The 21,238-nt window shown below is 39.6% G+C and overlaps 1 protein-coding gene across 8 annotated transcripts in view; it reads left to right on the top strand.

The window, feature by feature from the left end:
- Positions 1–21,238, top strand: part of Nt5c2 (5'-nucleotidase, cytosolic II) — a 130,416-nt gene that overhangs the window by 69,409 nt on the left and 39,769 nt on the right. The window contains exon 1 of one of the 8 annotated variants that reach the window (XM_076923753.1): positions 2,142–2,218. The exons of 5 other annotated variants lie outside the window; for them this stretch is intronic. In XM_076923753.1, the coding sequence (XP_076779868.1) occupies positions 2,157–2,218 (62 nt within the window). In that variant the 5' untranslated portion in view covers positions 2,142–2,156. Of the gene's footprint in view, positions 1–2,141; positions 2,219–12,018; positions 12,092–20,488; positions 20,605–21,238 lie in introns of those variants that run through there. 2 more of the 8 variants (XM_076923769.1, XM_076923778.1) reach the window with 2 other exon arrangements.

The raw sequence follows: 21,238 nt of genomic DNA, 5'->3' as shown, positions 1-21,238 counted from the left end.
AATGTATTTAGTGATGATGTGTGACACTATTCCTGGGGAGAACAACAACAAACATCTACTCAACCCACATAGGGAACTGACAACCTACTTAAGTAAGGGTACCATCAGAGTCCAACTTAGTGAACCAGTGAGTTTTATGGGGGTTATTTACAGGAGCAGAAATGAGTCAAAGGCAGTTCTCTCCAAAAGCCTACCCCAGTATGGGCAACAGGTTTTGAAAGCTGAGAATCTGGAGCTCACTGCACAGTATATAGGCAGCTAGAAAGGTTGGAAAATGTCTACTTCAGACTGTTCATATGGTCTAAGCCTCTCCTAGGCAGCTTAGCTGGTTTGAGAGTGTTCTAGGCGGTTCAGGTTGTTTGCTTCTTTCAGCTGCTCAGCCTGTCTGAGCCTGTTTATAAGCAGCTTCACTTGTTTGAGTGTATCTCTTAGTGGTCTATAGTATAAGAAATTTAAGTTTATTTCCAGTTAGCTTACAAATAAGTGAGACTCAGACTATGGTTATTTTATTTGGCTTTGAGTATTACTGGGGGCTTGGGGGGGGGACCCCTAATCTACTCTTCTAACTGCTGGGCTGGCTACCTCCCCAGAGTTGTAACCCAGATACTTGCTGTATCTCCTGGCCATGTCTTCTCATGGTCCATCTCCCCTCATAGTGGCTTCCTTTTCTCTCTTGTTCTTCCTTTTTCTCCTGGTTTCTCCTCTTCCAACCAGGTCACTCCAAACCCACCTACCTCTAATCCCTCCAGTAATTGGCTGTAGCCAATTTTATTTAACCAATAGTTTTAAATCAAGGGTCAAGGTTTGCACAACAAAAGCTTGTAAACATAAAAAGTCTCTCATAGCCCTAGACCTTTGGGTATAAAATTTAACATTGCAATACATAACAATTGACCAAATCTCAACAGTGGTCCTTACTCCTTATTTATTTATGCTTAGGAAATAAAGGCTTCAATGAGCATGTTAGGTTTCAGGGACTTCCTGAAGGGTTGGAGTTATTTTCTTTCTGAGCCTAATTAGCTTCCCTGCAGGATTGAATAGTTCACCTACTTTTAGAACATCCTGCACATTATCAAGCTTTCTTCCAAGACAGAAGATTGGAAGACATTTCCACAGAACAAATTAAAAACCAGTTAGCTTTTACTATTTTCTTCCTTTTTCCTTTCCTTTTTCCCTTCCCCTCCCTCCCTCCCTCCCTCCCTCCCTCCCTCCCTCCCTCCCTCCCTCCCTTTTGTTTTTGAGACAGGGTTTCTCTGTCCTGGAACTCGCTGTGTAAACCAGGCTGTCCTCAAACTCACAGAGAAGTACCTACCTCTGCCTCCTGAGTGCTGGGACTAAAGGCATGCTCAAACCATCACCTGGCTTGTGTGTTTATTTTTGAGCAGTGTCGTACACACTGGCTTCAAACCTGCTATATAGCTGAAATAACAGTAAACTTCCTGATCTTCCTGCCTCTTACATTGAGTACTGGAATTGCAGGTCTCTGCCTTCATGCCCAGTTTCATACAATGCTGGGGCTCAAACTTAGGATGCTGCCTACTTAAAGAGTGAAACATAATGACAGAGCAAGACACCCACCGTCATCTTCTTTGAGTCTGGCCCTCTCACTGAACCTGAAGCAAGCCCCAGTGATCCTCCTGTCTGCCTCCCTCCTTGTGGAGGTTACAGGTGCATATTGCCATGCTTGGCCTTTTTATGTGGGTGCTAGAGATGTGAACTTAGGTTGTCATGTTTGCTTCGCAAGTTGTTTGTATCCAACGAGCATCTGTTTATCCCCAGAAGCTAAATGCTTTAGTTAATTCATGCCCAGCTGCTTACTGCCTTGTCTCATCATCATCAATGTTATTTATTTGCTTCCTGCTAGTGTTCTGCATCTCAGCGCAGAAATGGTGGTGATGCATCATTAGGAAACTGACCTTCAAGATGTGTGACTGTTGTTCTTCATTTCCTTGTTATGATTGCTCAGTCTTTGACGTGAGGATAATTGTCTGGCCAAACCTTTCATGGGAATGTGTTATGCTGTAGTCAGAAGGTGATCCAGTACATTTAGATGTCACAGTACCTGAAAGAAGCACATTAGTCCATCCTCTCTGTGTGTACGCCTGGGAACTAGTAGTGTTCAGTACAGACCAGAATTTAGAGTCATCAGATCCACAATGGAACCATCTGATTTTACATCAACTCTTCATGTTGACTGTGCCTGTGATGCTGGGATCAGGTATTTGGATTTACCATTTTGAAGCTCTGATAATTATAGTAAAGCAAATTTTCTTTAATGTAGGGAACTGACCTTTTCTTTGTGAACATAGATAATGAACTTTGTATTGTATTGAATATTCAATATTATATTGTATTGAATATTCAATATTGTATTGAGTATTCAATATTGTATTTGATATTCACATCTTATTGTATCGAAATTTGATAATTGAGCTTATGAATTCGTATTAAGCAGTCATTTGCTTTATTTTAAAAACATGGCAGCTCAGTGTAATGGCTTTCACCTGTGATCTGAGCATTCAGGCATCTGAAGCAGAATTGCTAGTAGGAGTTTGCGGCTAGTCTTGGCTACGTAGTGAATTCTAGGCCAGTGTAGCTTCCAGAAATGAGCATTTGTCTCAAAAGAAAAAATATGCAATTCCCCTGTCTTTAAAAATATATAGAAACATTAATACATTTATCTGAAATTATAATACTATTACTAATTCGGAGATGAGATCTTGGACTATATAACTCTGGCTATTCTAGAAATTGCTATGTAGACCTAGCCTAGCCTCAGTCTCACAGAGATCCACCTGCCTCTGCCTCCTCAGTGTTAGGACTAAAGATGTGTGCTACAACTGCCCAGCTGAAGTTTTCTTTTAAGATTTATTTTATTGGTCTGGAGAGATGGCTCAGCAGTTAAGAGCACTGACTACTCTTCTAGAGGTCCTGAGTTCAATTCCCAGCAACCACATGGTGGCTCACATCCATCTGTAATGGGATCTGATGCCCTCTTCTGGTGTGTCTGAGGACAGCGACAGCATACTCATCACATACATAAAATAAATAAAATCTTTAAAAAAAGATTTTATTTTTTGAGAGAGAGAGAGAGAGAGAGGGAGAGAGAGAGAGGGAGGGAGGGAGGGAGGGAGGGAGAGAGAGAGAGAGAGAGAGAGAGAGAGAGAGAGAGAGAGAATAGATGCTCTCAGAGGCCAGAGACCAGAGATAGCAGATCCTCCTGGAGCTGAAAGTACAGGTGTTTATGAACTGCTTATCTACATAGGTTTGGGAATCAAAACTTGGGTCCTTCGCAAGAGAAATTTGTACTCTTAACCACTGAGCTCACCTTCCCGTGCTCTGAAATTATTGCTTAAATTGAATTTAAATCTTCAAAGTCTTGCCAGTATTTATTTAAACCCATTGAATAATGATTTCTTAAGTTAAATAAATGAATTAAGAAAATAAAAATGAATTTGTTGGCATTTATAAAATAATCTTTAGTACCCGTCTTAGCATGTTAGTACTAGTAGACTTAGAAATATTCATAATGATTTCTTTTGACCTCAAGAGAAATATCAGATTTGCAAAGAGAAACTGTCAGGGGAGACTGGTAAATCTTAATTTCTCTCTTAATCACTTAAAGATATCATTGAATGTTTTTGTTTTTTTTAAACAAATTGAGACAAATGGTTGATTGTATTTATTTGGTACTCTATGATAATTTGATACAGGTGTATATAATGACCAAATCTGAGCAATTAGCATTTTTATCTCTTTAAACATTTATCTTCCTGTTGGGAGGTATAGGACTGATTTCTTCCATCTGTTTATAATACATCCTGAATTATTTCACACCATAGTTGCCCTACTATGCTATGGAATACCAGATCTTAGTCCTAAGTAGATGTAGGTGGGTAATAATTACCCAACCTCTCAATATCCTCCTACCCACTGACCTTGCATGCTTCTGGCAATCTTGATTCTGTCTCTTCTGTGAGATCAACATTGGAAATTTTGCATAGGAATGTAGAATGCAGTGCTTGTCTGTTTTTTTCAGCTGTAATAGTAGATTTTATTTGCCTGATGTAATTGTCATCCCTGAAGCTTGTTGTTTCAGTTTGCTAACCTAGACCTAGTCCTAGAAGCTTCTAGCCTCTGTACAGTCTTATCTAGACTTAGAATATTCTCAGCCTCGGAGACTTACTGCTGAATAAGATCGCCCTTTCTTTTTCTTTCTAAGCTCTGATTAGTTCAGTTCAGCTGTTGTGGCTCAGACTCCTCTCCAAGCTGACTGATTCAGTCTGGCTTCTCTCTCTTTCTCTCTTGAATTGCTCTGCTTGGCTTCACGCTAACTCTGGCCATCTGTTCTAATCTTCTAGCTCCTGCCCATTCTTTGGCTCATTCTGTCTTTACCTGAGTCTAGCTACTTCTGTCTGCTACCTGTCTCTCTATAACTGTCTCTGTAAAACTGCTCCTTCCTTATTTTTCTTCTCTCTTCTCTTTTTTTCTGTGCTGTTCTCTTTAGTAGCCTCTTTTTTCCTGTGTGTTCTCATGAGATTTGGGCATATCCCATCTCTGACTCATTCTGTTAAATCTTTCTCTGGTTCATCACTTTGTCTGCTCATCAATTAGACATTTTCAAACATGGGTGCTTCCTTCTGCATACTAACTTTACCTTCATTGTTTGGGATTAAAGGTGTGTACTAGGGCATATTTGTATCCAGCTAGAGGGACTTAAGGTGTGTGCCAAAGTCTGAGACACCCACAAGTAGAAACAGTTTTTTTTTTTTTTTTAAGTAAATAACACAATCTTGGCTTCATAGTGTGATCAAATATAACATTCAGCGCTCTCTCTCTCTCTCTCTCTCTCTCTCTCTCTCAATAGATAGGGTCTTATAACCCAGACTATCCACACACTGCTTATGCAGTGAAGATGAACTTGAACTTCCAATTCTCCTGGATCCATCTCCTGAGGGCTGGGAGTTCAGGTCTCTAACACCACTCTTAGGTTATTGGTACTGAGATTGAACCTAAGAAAGTGCACCACCAACCAAGCTGTATCTTCAGTTCCATTATTTTCACACACACCCATTGTATGTGTGTGTTTTGAGACAGGGTTCTCAAAGTCTGTTGGTGAGGCTAGCCTGGACTTGTGGTGGTCTTCCTGCTTCTGCCTTCTAAATACTGAGATTATAGCCATGTAGCACTGTGCCCAGCAAGCAGAATATTTTTAAGGTTTATCCATGTCAGAATTTATTTTATTGGCCTAATAATAGTCCATTATATAAATATACTGTATTTGTCACTTCACACAATCTGGTGACATCTAAGAAGAGGCAGCCTTAATTGATTTCTATGGAATAGCAATTCGTTCTAGGATGTAGAGCAAGCCAGTAAGCAGCTCCTCCATGGCCTCTGCTTCAGTTCCTGCCCCTACTTTCTTCAGTGATGAAACTGATTAGAACAACAAATAAACACTTTCCTCCCCAAGTTGCTTTTGGTGATGTTGTTTTGTCACAGCAATAAAACCTAAAATTAAGATACACTTTTAGGAACATTTGTGTAAAGTTTCATATGAACATTTGTTTTGGTCAAGTATCTAGGAGGAGAATTTGCTTGGATATATGGTAACTGTGCTCAAGTCATTGATAAATTGTACATGCCAGTGTATCATTTTATAGTCCTACCTACCTTCAGTATGTGAGCATTTCAGAGTCTGCATCCTTACACAATTGATGTTGTCTTTTGATAACATCAATTATAATAATAATAATATAATTATTATTATATTATATAATTATATAATTAAATATATAATTATATATATTTAATTATATAATTAAATATAATTATAATAGCCTTCTTAGTGTATGCATCTACCTTTACCCTCCCCCCCCCTTTTTTTTTGTTGTTAAGATAGGTTCTCAATTGATGTGGTGGGTCATTCCTATAATCTTGGCACTTGGGAGTAGAGGCAGGGAGGATCAGGAGTTCAAGTTCATCCTCACCAACATAGCAAGTTCAAAGCCAACTGAAATTATATGAGACCTTGCATAAAACAAGACCCAGAAATGTTCTTACTTTGTAGCCCAGGTTGGCTTCAAACTAGCCTCAGCTTTCCAGGTGTTCTGATTACAGTTGTGAGCCACTGTGCCTTACACTTTTGTGATCTTTTTTTTTTTTTTTAAGATTATTTTTAAGTGTGTGCATGTGTGTGTGTGTGTGTACACATGTGTATGTGCATATGCATGTGCGAATGCAGGTGCACTGGTAGGCCAGAAGAGGGCATTAGGACCCATGGAGCTAGAATTACCGGCACTTGTGAGTTGCCCAGTGTGGATGCTGGGATCCAAATACAGGTCCTCTGGAAGAGCAGACTTCATTACTGAGCCACCTCTCTAGCTCCATGTCCATGCTCCTAATGACCGTTTTTATATGTCCCTTTGAGAAATGCCAGCCAGATCTCTAGTCTTTTTAAAAGTAAGTTTGTGTGTGTGTGTGTGTGTGTGTATAAAAGTGTGATGTATCTGTATAAATGTGTGCTAGTTACACTCACATATGTGTGTGTAGTTATGGAGGCCAGAGGTCTACATCAAGTGTCGTCCTCAGTTGCTTCTTTTTCTGCCTTATTTTTTGAGACAGCACCTTGCACTGAACTTGGAGTTTACCAATTTGGCAAGACAAGCTGGCCAGAAAGTCCTAGGGGTCTCCTGTGCCTACATCCCCACAGTGGGACTCAGGTACATCCTTCCAGGTGTAGCTTTTGAGCTTTTTACTTGGATGCTGGGGAACCAGACTCAGGCCCTTAGGCTTATAGGCCAAGCATTTTATGGACAGAGTAGTTTCCCCAGAGTTTCACAACTGTAGAACTTACACTTAGATTTTAGGTACATTTTTAGTTACATATTTTGTTTATTATATAAGAAGTGGGGGCAGAGTAATTCTTTTCACAGGATTGTCTAGTTGTCCCACGACCACTGTTGAAAAGATTATTTTCATGATGAAAGGTTTCGATATCCTCAAGAATCATATATGTACTTTCAGTTATATATAGTTGATATTTACCTCTCCTTATGTCAATACCACAGAATCTTTTTTTTAAATGTTTACAGCAGCTTTATTAGTAATAGCCAGAAACTGGAAACAACCCAGATGTCCCCAAACCCCCCCCCCAATGGAGAAAGAAAATGTAGCACATCCACACAACCACTAAAAACAATGATACCATGAAATGTGCAGGCAAACGGATGGAACCAGAAAAGATCATCCACAGTGAGGTCACCCAGACCCAGAAAGACACATATGGTTTGTACTCACTTATAAGTGGATAATAACCACAAAGTACAGACTGACTAAACGTGCTACCATTCACAGACACAAAGAAGCTAAGTATCAAGGAGGGCCCAAGGGAGGATGCTTGAATCTCACTGAGAAGGGAAAATAAAAGAGACATCAGTGGTGGATAAAGAGAAAACTCATGGTGGAAGGGGTGGGAAGAGGAACAGGAAGGATCAAGTGAATGGAGAATAGAAGGAGAGAGATCCTGGAGAGAGATGTAGAATTGGTGTGTTGGGAGGCATCTGTGGGCGGAGCTAGAAAACTAGTACAATGGAAACTCCCAGGAAACTCTGAGTGTGGCCATAGCTAAGTAAGACTCCTAGTAGTAGGCTGTACGGCACCTGAAATGGTCACCTCCTGTAACCAGGCAAGAATTTCAGTGGAAGGATGGGGACACCAACCCAGCTATAAAACCTTTGACCCACAATTTGACCTGCACAAAAATGGGCAGGAAGCAGCTTGTCCCATCTGGGATATAGTCAAGCAAAGGTGGGTCAGGAACATGTGTCCAATATAGCTCCCCAGTCACTCTTGTCAGGGCACTCAGCAAGCTCACAGGTCGGCATTGTTCTTTGTCTCAGCAACAGTATTTCTCACCAATCTTTTTAAAGTTCCATGGGCCTCTTCCACAATACCTTGTCCTTAAGGATTATACGAAATCCCTGTAATAAATTGTTGACAAAAAGTCTCGACTGCTCGACTACAATTGCCAGACCCATTATCTGTTTTTTTTTTAAATTGGATATTTTATTTATTTACTTTTCAATGTTATCCCCTCTCCCATCCCCCCCCCCAAACCCCTTATCCCATCCCCCCTCCTCCTACTTCTATGAGGGTGTGCCCCAACCATCCACCCATTCCTGCCTCCCTGCTCTCAAATTCCCCAACACTAGGAAATCCAGACTTCCAGGGACCAAGTCCCTCCTCTTCCATTGATGCCTGACAAGGCCATCCTCAACTACCTATACAGGTGGAGCCATGAATCCCTCCCTTTGTGTTCCCAGGCCGGAGGTTTAGACCCTGGGAGCTCTGGTTGAGTATTTTGATACTCCTTCTAAGAAGGACCAAAGCATCCACACTTTGGTCTTCCTTCTTCTTCTTGAGCTTTATGTGGTCTATGCATTGTATCTTAGGTATTGTGAGCTTTTGGGCTAATATCCACTTATCAGTGAGTGCAAACCATGTGTGTTATTTTGTGATTGGGTTACCTCACTCAGGATGATATTTTCCAGTTCTATCCATTTGCCTAAGAATTTTACGAACTCCTTGTTTTTTTTTTTGTTTTTGTTTTTTTTTTCTTCGAGATAGGGTTTCTCTGTGTAGCCCTGGCTGTCTTGGAACTCACTCTGTAGACCAGGCTGGCCTCGAACTCAGAAATCCACCTGCCTCTGCCTCCCAAGTGCTGGGATTAAAGGGGTGTGCCACCACCACCCGGCAAACTCATTGTTTTTGAATAGCTGAGTAATATTCCATTGTGTAAATGTACCACATTTTCTGTACCCATTCCTCTGTTGAAGGACATCTGGGTTCTTTCCAGCCTCTGGCTGTTACATATAAAGCTGCTATGAACATAGTGGAGCATGTGTCCCTGTTGTATGTTGGAACATCTTTTGGGTATATGCCCAGGAGTGGTACCACAGAATCTTGATTACTGTAGTTCTGTAGTGAGATTTGAAATTGCCGTGTTTTTAAACTGTGTTCTCTTTCAAATTGGTTTGGTTGTTGCAGTGCATATTTATATCTATATAGGATAAGTTTGTCAATTCTTATAAAAGGGTTGGTATTTCATCAACTCTGTACACATCATTTTGAGGAGTGTTGCTACTTTTAACAACATGAATTTTGAATTTTCATGGTTATGATACCCTTCCATTTTTTTAGGTAATTAATCTCTTTCAATGATATTTTATAGTATGGAACATATTAGTCTTTTGTTTTTTGTTAGATTTATTTATAAGTATTTTATTTCTGGTGCTATAGTACATGAAAGTACCTCTTTTTTTGTTTTGTTTAAAGATTTTTTTTTATCTTATGTATGTGAGTACACTGTAGCTGTCTTCAGACTCACCAGAAGAGGGCATCAGATCCCATTACAGATGGTTGTGGCCATCATGTGGTTGCTGGGGATTGAACTCAGGACCTCTGGAAGAGCAGTCAGTGCTCTTAAGGGCTGAGCTATCTCTACAGCCTGAAAGTGCCTTTTTAAATTTTGTTTTTGGGTTTTCATTAATACTCTATGGAAAAGAACTGTTTTATTATCATTATTAATTATTATTATCATTGTTATCTTAAATGTATATATGTTTTGTATTTGTGTCTGTATGCCACTTGTGTGTCTGGTGCCCAAGGAGACCAGAAAAGGGCTTTAAATTCCCTGGAACTGGAGCTACCATGTGCATGCTGGGAATTGAATGCTCTGGAAGAATAACCAGTGGTTTTAGTCTCCAGTCTCTCTCTCCAGCCTAGAACTGGGTTTGAGTTTGGAACATTGTTTTCCTGAGCTGGTTTATTAGCTCTAGTAATGTGTTTTTAACATTCTCCAGATAGTAGAATCTGACATCTTCAGAAAGAAATTGATTTCTTAGTTTTTAATTGGAGAACTTTAATTTCTTTTTGCCAGCTTTGACTAGAGTGTATAGTATAGTCTGAAGTGAGGTGAGAATGGATCGCTTTTTAGCTCTTGAGTTTTATATTTTTATTTTTTATAAGATGTGTTTTATATTTATTTATAAGGGTTCTGCCTACAATTATGCATCATGTATGTGTCTGGTGTCCATGGAGGTCAAAGGAGGGTGTTGGATCCATTAGAACTAGAATTATGGACAGTTGTGAACCATTATGTGGGTGCTGAGAATTGAACCCAGGCCCTCTGGAGAACATCCAGTGCTGTAACCACAGAGCCACCGCCTGCCCCAGCTCTTTTTTTCATAGCTGCTCTTTGTGTGAGGACACTCGTGTCTGTTTCTGTTATTGAGCCCTTTTTATCATGAAGGGCTATTGAATTAGTGTGTGTGTGTGTGTGTGTGTGTGTGTGTGTGTGTGTGTGTGTGTGTACAAGTGTACCACAGTGTGCATGTGGGGAGCAGTTCGCTCCTTCCACATATATGTGCATCCAGAAACTGAACTCAGGTCTCAAAAACGACAAGAGCCAGTGAGGTGGCTCAGTGACTAGTGACTAAAACTGCCTGGCTCTTTTTTGAGACAGGGTCACCTGTAGCCAAGGTTCATGGCCTCTTGTATCCTGTCTTTTTTTTTTTTTTTTTTTTTTGGTTTTCCGAGACAGGGTTTCTCTGTGTAGCCCTGGCTGTCCTGGAACTAACTCTGTAGACCAGGCTGGCCTCGAACTCAGAAATCCACCTGCCTCGGCCTCCCAAGTGCTGGGATTAAAGGCATGCGCCACCACTGCCCAGCGTATCCTGTCTTTACTTCTTGGATGCTAGACTATAGTACACCAACATGCCCGGGCACGTAGTGCTGGGGAGTGAGTCCAGGGCTTTGTGTGCAAGCACTCTGTCTTCCCAGCCAGAACATGTGCTGTTTGTTTTTAAATGAAAGATTACTTTCCATCTCAGTGCTCCTGTCTGTCTTGTCTTTACTTTATTTTACTTTTCTTTTTTTCTTTTTCTTTTCTTTCTTTCTTTCTTTCTTTTTTTCTTTTTTTTTTTTTTGGAGACGAGGTCTTACTTTGTAACCCTTGCTAGCCTAGAACTCATAGAGATCTGCCTGCTTTTTTCTCTTCAGTGCTGGCACTAAAGGTGTAGGCAACCTAACCTACCTCCCCCTTGCCCCTTTTTTAAAATTTTCAGATGAAGTTTCACTAAGTTGTCCAGACTGACCTTGAACTCAGTATGGACCAATCAGGCCTTGAACTTAGGAACTTTCACCTCAGCTTCCCCAGTAACTGACATTACAGCACTGTGTCACTAGATCTCACTCTGAGTCTCGTATTTCTTCCCCTGTTGCAGAAACCCTGTGCGCTATAGTTGTCAGGAGGTAGGAATGTTGCAGATATTTTTCTTTCAAACTTTAGCTCGTTCTGAGATTCATCATTAACTTTTAGAATGTTCTGAATACATTCTTTATATCCAAGATTTGTAAATATCCTTTCACATGAGCTGAATATTTTGGGCAAATGGTATATATTTTTAACACAGGTGTTTTCTTAAAAACAGTAAATAAAATCATGGGGAGGAAAGCTTGGTGTGGAAATCTTTCCTCTCCAGTATGGCCTGGCACGTAAGTGCTTCCTCCTTGTAGCTTACACTCTTTTCTAAGAAGGGAATGGAATTGAACTCTTCATTAAAACTAATTATTTATCTGCCCTTTTCCTGCTCTGAATAAATGGGAATGATTTTGACCGACTAAGGCTGCTCCATTCTGTGAAACTCACATTGTTTGTGTACTGTTGGAGGGCCTCTTTAGGGGGTAAATGTGCTTTTTCTGTTGGCCAGTAGCGATTCCTGTCTCTCGTACAGAACCTTGCATTTGGATTGTCTTCATCCTTAACTGGCCAGTGCTAAACATTCCAGGCTGTTAGTAGCTTTTCCTGGTCTTTACTTCCTACCTCATAGTAGGGTTTCAAGTTTTAAAGCTGAAGATACTGGTCCCTGAGATACAGCCTAGTGTCTTTGTGCCTGAGTTTGTTGGGCCTCTCAGGGCCTGTGTTCTCAGCTAACAAACAAGCTGCAGTTCTCAGGAGATCAGCAGAGCTGGTTTGTTGATCCTGCATTCTTATCCAGAGGAAGGAGTCTTTGAGAATGTCCAAGGAAGGGTAAGTGTGCGTATTCCACTTCCTCTGGTTTCTCTTTGCATAAAGACATACTATCTGAGTAAACTGAAGATTAATAAGCAATGCTGTCACTCTGTTTGGAGGTGGAGGCAGATTGAGTGAAATTCAACAAAAGCTTATAGTGTATTAACATATAATGTATTGTAAAGTTGTGTGCTAGTTTGAAAGACAGCACTAAGTGCCCGGCTTTTCCTATGGAACTCTCAGTTTTGGTTTTGTTTATAAAGATTAGAAGCAAATAGTGGTTGCCTACAAAGAATTGAGTGAAGTTAAGATTTTAAAGACATTTAAAAATAAATTGTACCTTTAGAAAATGGGGTGAAAGATTGAAAAGCAGTCTCTGATTCTGTTTCTGGACAGTGGAGGGAAAAATAACTTCCAGTGTAATCTCTTATTCCTCTTCCATTTGTAATGTAAAATAGCTGTGTTAATTTTTATATCTATTATTTTCTCTTGTTTCAGAGTCTTTGAGCTATTGAGTCTCCTTTTTGTTACTTTTGTAATGAGTTAATTAAGTGACAAGTTAACTACCGGTACTGTTGGTTGTTTTGTTTCTAGCCTTTCCTGGCAGCTATTCCTTTGCTGTTTCTTTTGCTCTGTATGGAGTTTTGAAGTGGCTCTAGAGTCTTGTACTCACGATTTATTTAAATTGAATCATTTTTAATTATGGCCAAAGTAAAATTAATTGATCTACTTTACTACTGCTCTCTTTTAAATTTTACTTCTGTTCATAGACCTTCGCTACTGAAGAAAGAGAAGAATTATATTTTGATGTTTTATGATATCACTTAAATTTGAGAGGTTTCTTTCAAATGTGAAAGTTTCGAAAGGACTATTTCTTTAGGTTTTCATGTGTTTTTTTTCTTTCAGCACTGTTACAGATTGCACTTGATAAAGCATTTTTGATGGGGATTATCACAGATGGTGACACATTTGTCAGACCTGTACATGTGGTTATTTAGAAAACTTGTTTGTAGATTCAGGATGAACTGTATTTCTAGATAAAGTTAAAAATTGGGACAGGTAGTTATTGTTTATTTTCCCTTCTGGTAGAGAAAGAGTATAAGTCAGAAGGACATCATAAAGGGTAAGATGGCCTTTATTTAGGTTTGTCTCTCTTGGCTGGTGGGACAAAACCAATTAGCTTTGTTAGTTGTAGCTAGTTTTAGAAATGAGTGGATAAATTTTATGCTTTGGAACGATTATTTTAAAACAAGTTTTCATGTAGCCCAGGCTAGGCTGTAACTCATTTTGTACTTTAGGCTAGCCTTGATCTCTACTTTCCAAGTGTTGGACTTGTGTGTACCAGTATGACTTGGTTTAGAATCTTTACAGTCACTGTTTTTCATTATTAATATTCATTAGTCTGTTACTTTTTGACATCTATGAAATACTTCATGTGCCATAAAATGCTGGATAGAAGCAGGTCATGTATTGGTACTAACCCCTTAAGATTGTGATGGAGGTGAAAATTTCCTGTTGCCTAGTGATGTAAGGTCAGTGGTCAATGCACAATACATTACTTGTGTTTTGTGGCGATTTTGGAGTAAACAAATCAATTGTGCTGCCAGCCATATAAAGTCCATATATCATGTATAGTATGTAATGACTGTTGGTTATCAATAGTCATGTTAGTACTTTATGGATTATAGAGCTGGAGAAGTGGAGAGCCTGAGTTTGCTCTTCAGAACTCATGTGAAAAAACCCAGAGTGGTAGTCCTCTCTGTGACCCCAGCCCAGGGTAGTGGAAGTGCACCCTGTGACCCCAGCCCTAGGTTCAGAGACAAGTACATCGTGGGGCTCACTGGCCAGCCAGCCTACCTGACTCAGAGTTCCAGAGTAGTGAGGGACCTCGTCTAGAAAAGAGAAAGAAGAAAAGAGTAATTAGTAATTATATTCAAAGTTGTTTTCTGCCTTCCCACAGTTTATTGCATACACAAATGCACACATAAACACACGCAGAGTAAGTTTGCTGGGAAAAGAAGTAAGGCTGTGTTAGTCTGTTAGTAACCTCATGTAGCTCATATGGACTGCCCCTCTTGAGTACATTGAGTCCAAGTGGAAGGATTGTTTTTTACACAGAGTCTGTTATTTCAAGTTGGTTTCAAACTTGCTAGATTAGGGGATAATCTTGCACTTCTGATCCTCCTACTTCTGCCTCCCAAGTGTTGTGATGACACTCATGTGACCACTGCACCCCATTTATGCTGTGCTGGGTTGCAAACCCAGGATTTCATGCATGCTAGGTAAGCCCTACTGACTGAGCTACAGCTTCAGTCTTGAGATATTACTTTTTAAACAAACTACACACACATATTAAAACAGTGCAAAATGAACTAGAGACCCAACTGAGACCCAACTGCATGTATGCCACCTAAAATAAGGAAAATCGTTTTCTTAGTTAAAACATATAAAAGACTAAATAGATAAATTTGACTTCCTCAGAACAAACAAAAACTTACTTTTTGAAAGATATCACTAAGAAAATAAAACAGAAAACCAGATTATGAGAAAATATTCTTATATTTGTATCTGATAATGTAGTATGTTCACACAAACCTATATTAAAAATATATGAAAAACTCTTAAGACAGGCAACACATCTTAAAAATGGGGGAAAAACTCTTGAGTAGGGGGAAAAAGGCAAGAGATGTCAAATAAGCATGTGTAAAGGTACTTATTCATCAGGGACCCTGGGCAGGAGCCACAGTGAAATGCCATTGCACACATATTAGAATGGCTAAAGCCAAAAATACTGATCAGAGTGTGTGCGTCCCAGGGCTGGAGCTGAGTGACAGAATGCTTGGCTAGCATGTGTGAGGCTCTGCTTTCCAGCACTGACACCACAGTCAGTAAACTGACAATGTGCAACAGCTGGCATCATGCATTGCTAAGGAAAGAACAAGTTAAACATTTGGCAGTATCTTTTCAAGTTAAATATACCCTAGTAATTCCACTTTTAGATATTTGCCCAAGAAAAAATGAAAACACGTGTCCTTAGGATTTATATATGATGCTTCATCACAGCATTCAGAACAATCCCAACCTGGAAATGACCCAGGTTGGACAGATAAACAAATTGTGGAATATCTATACAATGGATTCTGTTTGTTTGTTGTTTTTTTTGAGACAGGGTTTCTCTGTGTATCCCTCTCTGGCTGTCCTAGAACTCACTCTGTAGACCAGGCTGGCCTCGAACTCAGAAATCCACCTGCCTCTGCCTCCCAAGTGCTGGGATTAAAGGCGTGCGCCACCACTGCCCGGCTATACAATGGATACTTAAGAATAAAAAGTAATTATGACATATGCAATAGCATGAATAAATGCTACAAGTACTATGCTAAGTAAAAGAAGGCAGATACACAGCCACATATGTGATTTTATTTATATGAATACTGTGATGATAAACAGAGAGCAGAGGCTAGGAAGATGACTCAGTCAGTAAAGTGTTGACTGTGCATGCAGACCTGAGTTCGATTCCCAGCATCCATGTAAAAGGCAAGGGAGTGGAGTTGTTTATCAGCAATCCCAGCAACTGGGGAAAGTGGGGGTGGAGACAGGAGGTTCTCTTGAGCTCACTGGCTAGCCAGCTTGTCAAGTTGATGTGCTATACGGACTCAGTGAGAGACCGGATCTCACAAAAGTCGGTGGAGAGCAGTTGAAGACATGTAAAGTCAATTTCCATGCGTGTCCCCACGGATGTGCACACAAACTATATAATGTCCCCACGGATGTGCACACACACTATATAATGTCCCCACGGATGTGCACACAAACTATATAATGTCCCCACGGATGTGCACACAAACTGTATATAGAGCACAGCATAGTTACATAAAATCAAACCAAAACCCCAGAGGTGGATGGCCCCTGAGGGATAATATCATGGCACTATCACCCCCAAACCTCCTCACGCATGGGGAATAAAAAAAAAAAAAAGCAGTGACCTTTGTGGTAATTTAGGGTCAGGAGTTGGGGAAAGTATTATGAAAGGACGTGATTTTTTTGGATTGAAGGAAATAATGGTAGTAGTTTTAAGATTATATACAGCTGTCAAAACTTAGCAACTGTATAGATAATACAGTTGGCTCTTGTTTCTTTCTTTCCTTTTCTGAAAGGGATGGCCAAGGCTGTTCTTGTCTTCTGGCCAAGCAATCCTGCCCCAGCTTCTTTCGCAGCTTTTTTTTTTTTTTTTTTAATGGGTAAATTCTACCTTAAAGTTGTTAGAATGCTCCCCATCCCATGAAAGCTAAGATTCTCTGCATGCTGGGCAAGTGATCAGACATTGCAACCTCCAACAGTTTTTATACATTTAATTAATTTGGGGGTGCATATGTGTACATGCACTTGTACCCGGCAGTGTATATGGAGGTCAGGAGACATGTGGGAGTTGATTCACTCTCACCATGTGAATCCTGGGAACCAAACTCAAGCCCTCATGCTTATTGGCAGCCCCTTTACCTGCTATCTTACTGACTTGTGTCCAACATTTAATGTATTTCCTTAAAGTGCACTTTGATGCCTTTGGTGGAAAGATAATAAACATTGCACATTATCTTCAGCTTTTATAGGCTTTCCCCCAACAGTTAACATACTTTTTTTTCTTTTGAAATTGGGCAAAATACCACATAGAAATCAGGTTAAATTCTAGATTTGGTTTATGTTTGTTTTCAGTCACCTGGGAGCAATATTAACTATCCTGGTAGTATGATTTTAGACCACAACCTATAGATGAGACTTGTTCACTTCTAAGGGGAGTTTTTTCCCTCTCCCTTAATGCAGTGTTGAGGTTAAAATGTAACGTATTGCTCGGTGGACTTCTGTGTTGCAGGTGTGCTTCTTCCTTGCCTTGAGAGTCTAGGTGGTTTTTTTTTTGTTTGTTTGTTTTTTGTTTTTTGTTTGTATTGTTTTTTGAGACAGGGTTTCTCTGTGTAGAGAGTCTAGGTTTATGTAGAGTCTCCTAAAACTCTTAACTGTTCTTGGACAGTTACCCCCTCTTCTAACTTGTGTGTGATATAGGTAAGTTTTATAATTGGTGATACTGTCAGTCTGAGTCATCTTAAATTTTGTTCTACATTTGTCTGAGAATTGGGTTTTCCCTGTGGTTTTCATTTTGTTTGTTTTTTGTTTTGGTTTTTTTGAGACAGGGTTTCTCTGTGTATCCCTGGCTGTCCTGGAACTCACTCTTGTAGACCAGGCTGGCCTCGAACTCAGAAATCTGCCTGCCTCTGCCTCCCAAGTGCTGGGATTAATTGAACTTTTAAATATTATCTATGTAAATAAAATCAATATAATTCACCTTAAGAATGATGCAAGGCGCCAGGCAGTGGTGGCACACACCTTTAATCCCAGCACTTAGGAGGCAGAGGCAGGCGGATTTCTGAGTTCGAGGCCAGCCTGGTCTACAAGAGTGAGTTCCAGGACAGCCAGGGATACACAGAGAAACCCTGTCACAGGGAAAAAAAAAAAAAAATGATGCAAGGCATTTGTTATTCAGACTGAAAGCACTAGCTGCTGTTGTCTTGGTATAATCTGATAAACAAAATGTATCCCCTCTTAACTATAAAAATTAGTACTATATGATTTTTGCTTTTATAATCATTTCTGAGAATCCTAGTGTATATCTATATATTTGAACTTCAAGTTTTTTTGTTTGTGTTTTTTGTTTTGTTTTTGGGGAGAAGGTCTTAACTGTGTAGCCCTGGTTGACCTGGAACCAGCTATATAACCCAGACTGGCCTTGAACTCACAGAGATTCACTTGCCTCTGCCTCTCAAGTGCTGTGATTAAAGGTGTATGCCACCATGCCTGGTCTGAACTTGTAATATTTAAGAATTCATTTAGGTGGTAAGAGTGAAGCTCGGTGGTGGGTTGTTTGTACAGCAAGCACAAAACCTTAGGCTTGTTCTCCAGTACCATGAAGGTCTTATCTGTAAGTTTTTAAGAGAATGTTTATAACTGGCATTGTTTTGTAATATAATAAATACACCATTTTAATTTCTTTTTAGAGCATGAAATTCAGTACCTTTAGTATATGCAGAATTGTGCAGCCAACACCACTGACTGAAGAACTACCGTCCTCCCTTCCTCTTGTCTTCCTCCTCTCCCACCCTCTGAGCTCTTCCCCCTTGCCTCTCCTATCTTCCCTTCTTGCCATTCATCTTTTCTAGGGATTGAACTCAAGGTCTGTGCTTGCTAGACTCAACCAAATGGTATCCTTAGTTCTTTAAATTTAGAAGATTATATTTTTCCCACAAGAAATCCTGTACCCGTTAACCAGAGTATGTTCTTTCTACATGCTCTGTCACACACTGGCACTAAGTTTCTAGTTTAAATTTCAGTTATAGTTAACTGTTGTGTCTGTTTGGTGTTGGGAAAGCTATAGATTTTGCTCTCAAATTTATAATCAAGCAAATGGTAAGAGAATTACTTGGTATTTTATGTGTATGGTAGAATATACAGTTGCTAAGATAAAACATTTATGAAATTATTTGTTGGTGAAATCTCTTCCATGCAATAGAAAAGCAATCTGAACACCAGAAGTACTTTATGCTGCATAGCTCTTTGGCATAGCATGATACTCTGTTCACACTTCCTCCTTCTCTCCAGACACTCTACCCAGAGGTAACCCACCCCAGGATATTTTTTCTTTACAAAAAGATTTACTTTATTTTTGTATATATGCACACGTGTGTGTCTATATGTCTATCACATGTATAGGTGCCCACAGAGGCCAGAGGAGGCCATGACAGGTTCCCTGGAACTGTAGTTACGGTGGTTAGCAGGCATCTGATATAGGCACTAGGCACTGAACTCAGGTCTTCTGGTTCTGGAAGGGTGGACATGCTCCTAACTGTTGAGCCATGTGTCAGACCCCCAGATGGTTTTTTGAAAGAAAGTATTTGAGAAGCTTGACTATAACAGAAGTGGACAGTGTATAGTTAACAGCATCAGCAAAGCCTCAGGCATGTTAAACAATTTGTTTATAAAGCAACAATTAACAAATAATAAGGTAAAACAGGAAACGGTGCATGATATGGATAATACATACTGATCAGACGGATTGTAGCAACATAATAAAAGGCTTTCAACTCCTTGAAGATTCAAGGACTGGTAATTTAAAGTAGTTTTGAGCATTGACTAAAGATAATTTAGCAAGAGAGTAACTAGCTTTTCACATTATTTTCCATTTATTTTATTTTTTTGCCATTTATTTTCAATTGATAATATTTCTAAACTATAGTAAAAACAAATTATATAGAGACAGAAAACATTTTGTTCCTTTTTTGAGATAGGGTCTCACTTGTAGCTCAGGCTAGCCTCCATTGTTCAAAAGTACTGAGATTATGGCCACTTTTTATTATTATATTTAGCAAAATATTTCTCTCTCAAATTGCTATAAAGGTTTCTAAGTAACCGAAGTTTCTGTCTTGTCCTGATTAGGATTAGTGAAATGTTCATACATGAGAGCTTTAGTCTGTGTACATTTCCAGCAGCCCTGCCTCAGAGCAGTCAGCATCCGTATGAGGACAGCCCAGTGGGAATTATGACCTTGCTAAGTTGTTGGCAGCAGGAGTGGAGTGAAAGACATGGATTCTAAAGACATTCGGAGGTGTGAGGGAAGGCACACGAGATAATTGGATGTGGCTTTAAGCTTGAGTGGGGAAAAATGCAGAAGTAGAAACAGGAACAGATTTGGGAAAAAAGCAGCTAAGTTGTTTTCATCAAAAAGTCTGCATTTAATGCCCCGGCAGTGGTGGCTCACACCTTTGAATTGCAGGGAATCTCTAAGTTCAAGGCCAGTCTGGTCCACAAAGTGAGTTCCTGGACAGCCAGGGCCAAACAGAGAAATCCTGTCTTGAAAAACAATTAATTAATTTACATTGTAGCATGGTTTTTGTTTGTTTGTTTGTTTTTTCCTGTTTTTGTCTGGTTCTGTAGCTCAGGCAGTTCTCTTGCCTCATCCTAAGTGTTGACGTTTGCAGACATGACACTAATTTATTATAGTTCATAATTTCAATTTGCCCTCTAGATGCACTTGGAATATTTTCTGCCAGCAGTTTGAATGCATCATGGCAGCTGCTTACAGTGAAAATAGATGTCATTTTACAGTTGAGTCTGTCCTCACACTTGTTGCAGTAACTGTTGTTGGGCACTTGGCCAGGAAACTGTGACTCGTAAGCACAGGGAGGAGTTACAGATACAGTTCACCATTGCCAGAGAAACTCTATTCCAGATGGATTTATGTGGAGCAACAGTGATATCCAGTGACAAGTTAAATTAGACACAGAGGTGTTTTCTCCCACACTGTCTCAGAAGATACGTGGTGTCGAGGGGGCCTGGTTCAGGCTAAACAGTCTTTTAAAAGTTAGGTTAACGTCACACACACTAAAAAATTGTTCTAGGGATTTTAAGAAGAATCTTGTTATGTGACTTCAGAAACTACTTTACCCAGATAGTTTCAGTTTGCAAAACGGAAACCAGTGACAGATGAGGTAATTCTGCTTTGAATTATAGTCAGATCCAAACCAGTAGCTTGCTGTTTACAGAATTTCAAATATAGTAAGTTGCATGTTTGTGTTAAGTCTGAGACTCTTAGATCCCTATTCTTAAAGCACATTATAGTAATGATTTTATTTCTTGCAGCTAATATCTGTATCTGAATAGAATTTCTTCAGGTTTTTTTTTTGTTTTTTTTTTTTTGTTTTTTTGTTTTTGTTTTTTTGCCTTACTGCTGTGGAGTATGATAGTAAATACTGTTAAAGGTGTTTTTACTGGAGTCTGTGTTTAGTTTTACAGTGTTCCTGTGTATGTATCTCCTAGAATTGTTTCTCCTGTCAGTCCTCGATTGTCAGCTCGCAGTTCTGACTGTGAGAGTCCTAAATGACAGTTGGCTTTATGGTTCTGCTTTATAACAATGCCTAGTTTAGTCATGATGTTTTGAGTGATAATTACATGTTTTAAAGCATGCTTTAATTTTCACAGATATGCTCATGCTCTTGAACATACGTGAAATGTAATTATTCTACTAGTTAATAGTAAGACCATAGTAAACTGGCATAGGCAGATCTGCAGAAAGGCCCTGGTATTCGCAGAAAAATTTGACTTTTGTAAGTATGTGAATTTGTT

The sequence above is a fragment of the Arvicanthis niloticus genome, chromosome 1 (genome assembly GCF_011762505.2).
Source record: "Arvicanthis niloticus isolate mArvNil1 chromosome 1, mArvNil1.pat.X, whole genome shotgun sequence".
Taxonomy (NCBI): Eukaryota; Metazoa; Chordata; class Mammalia; order Rodentia; family Muridae; genus Arvicanthis; species Arvicanthis niloticus.
The sequence above is the reverse complement of the archived record's forward strand: the minus strand, read 5'-3'. Positions and strand labels throughout refer to the sequence as shown.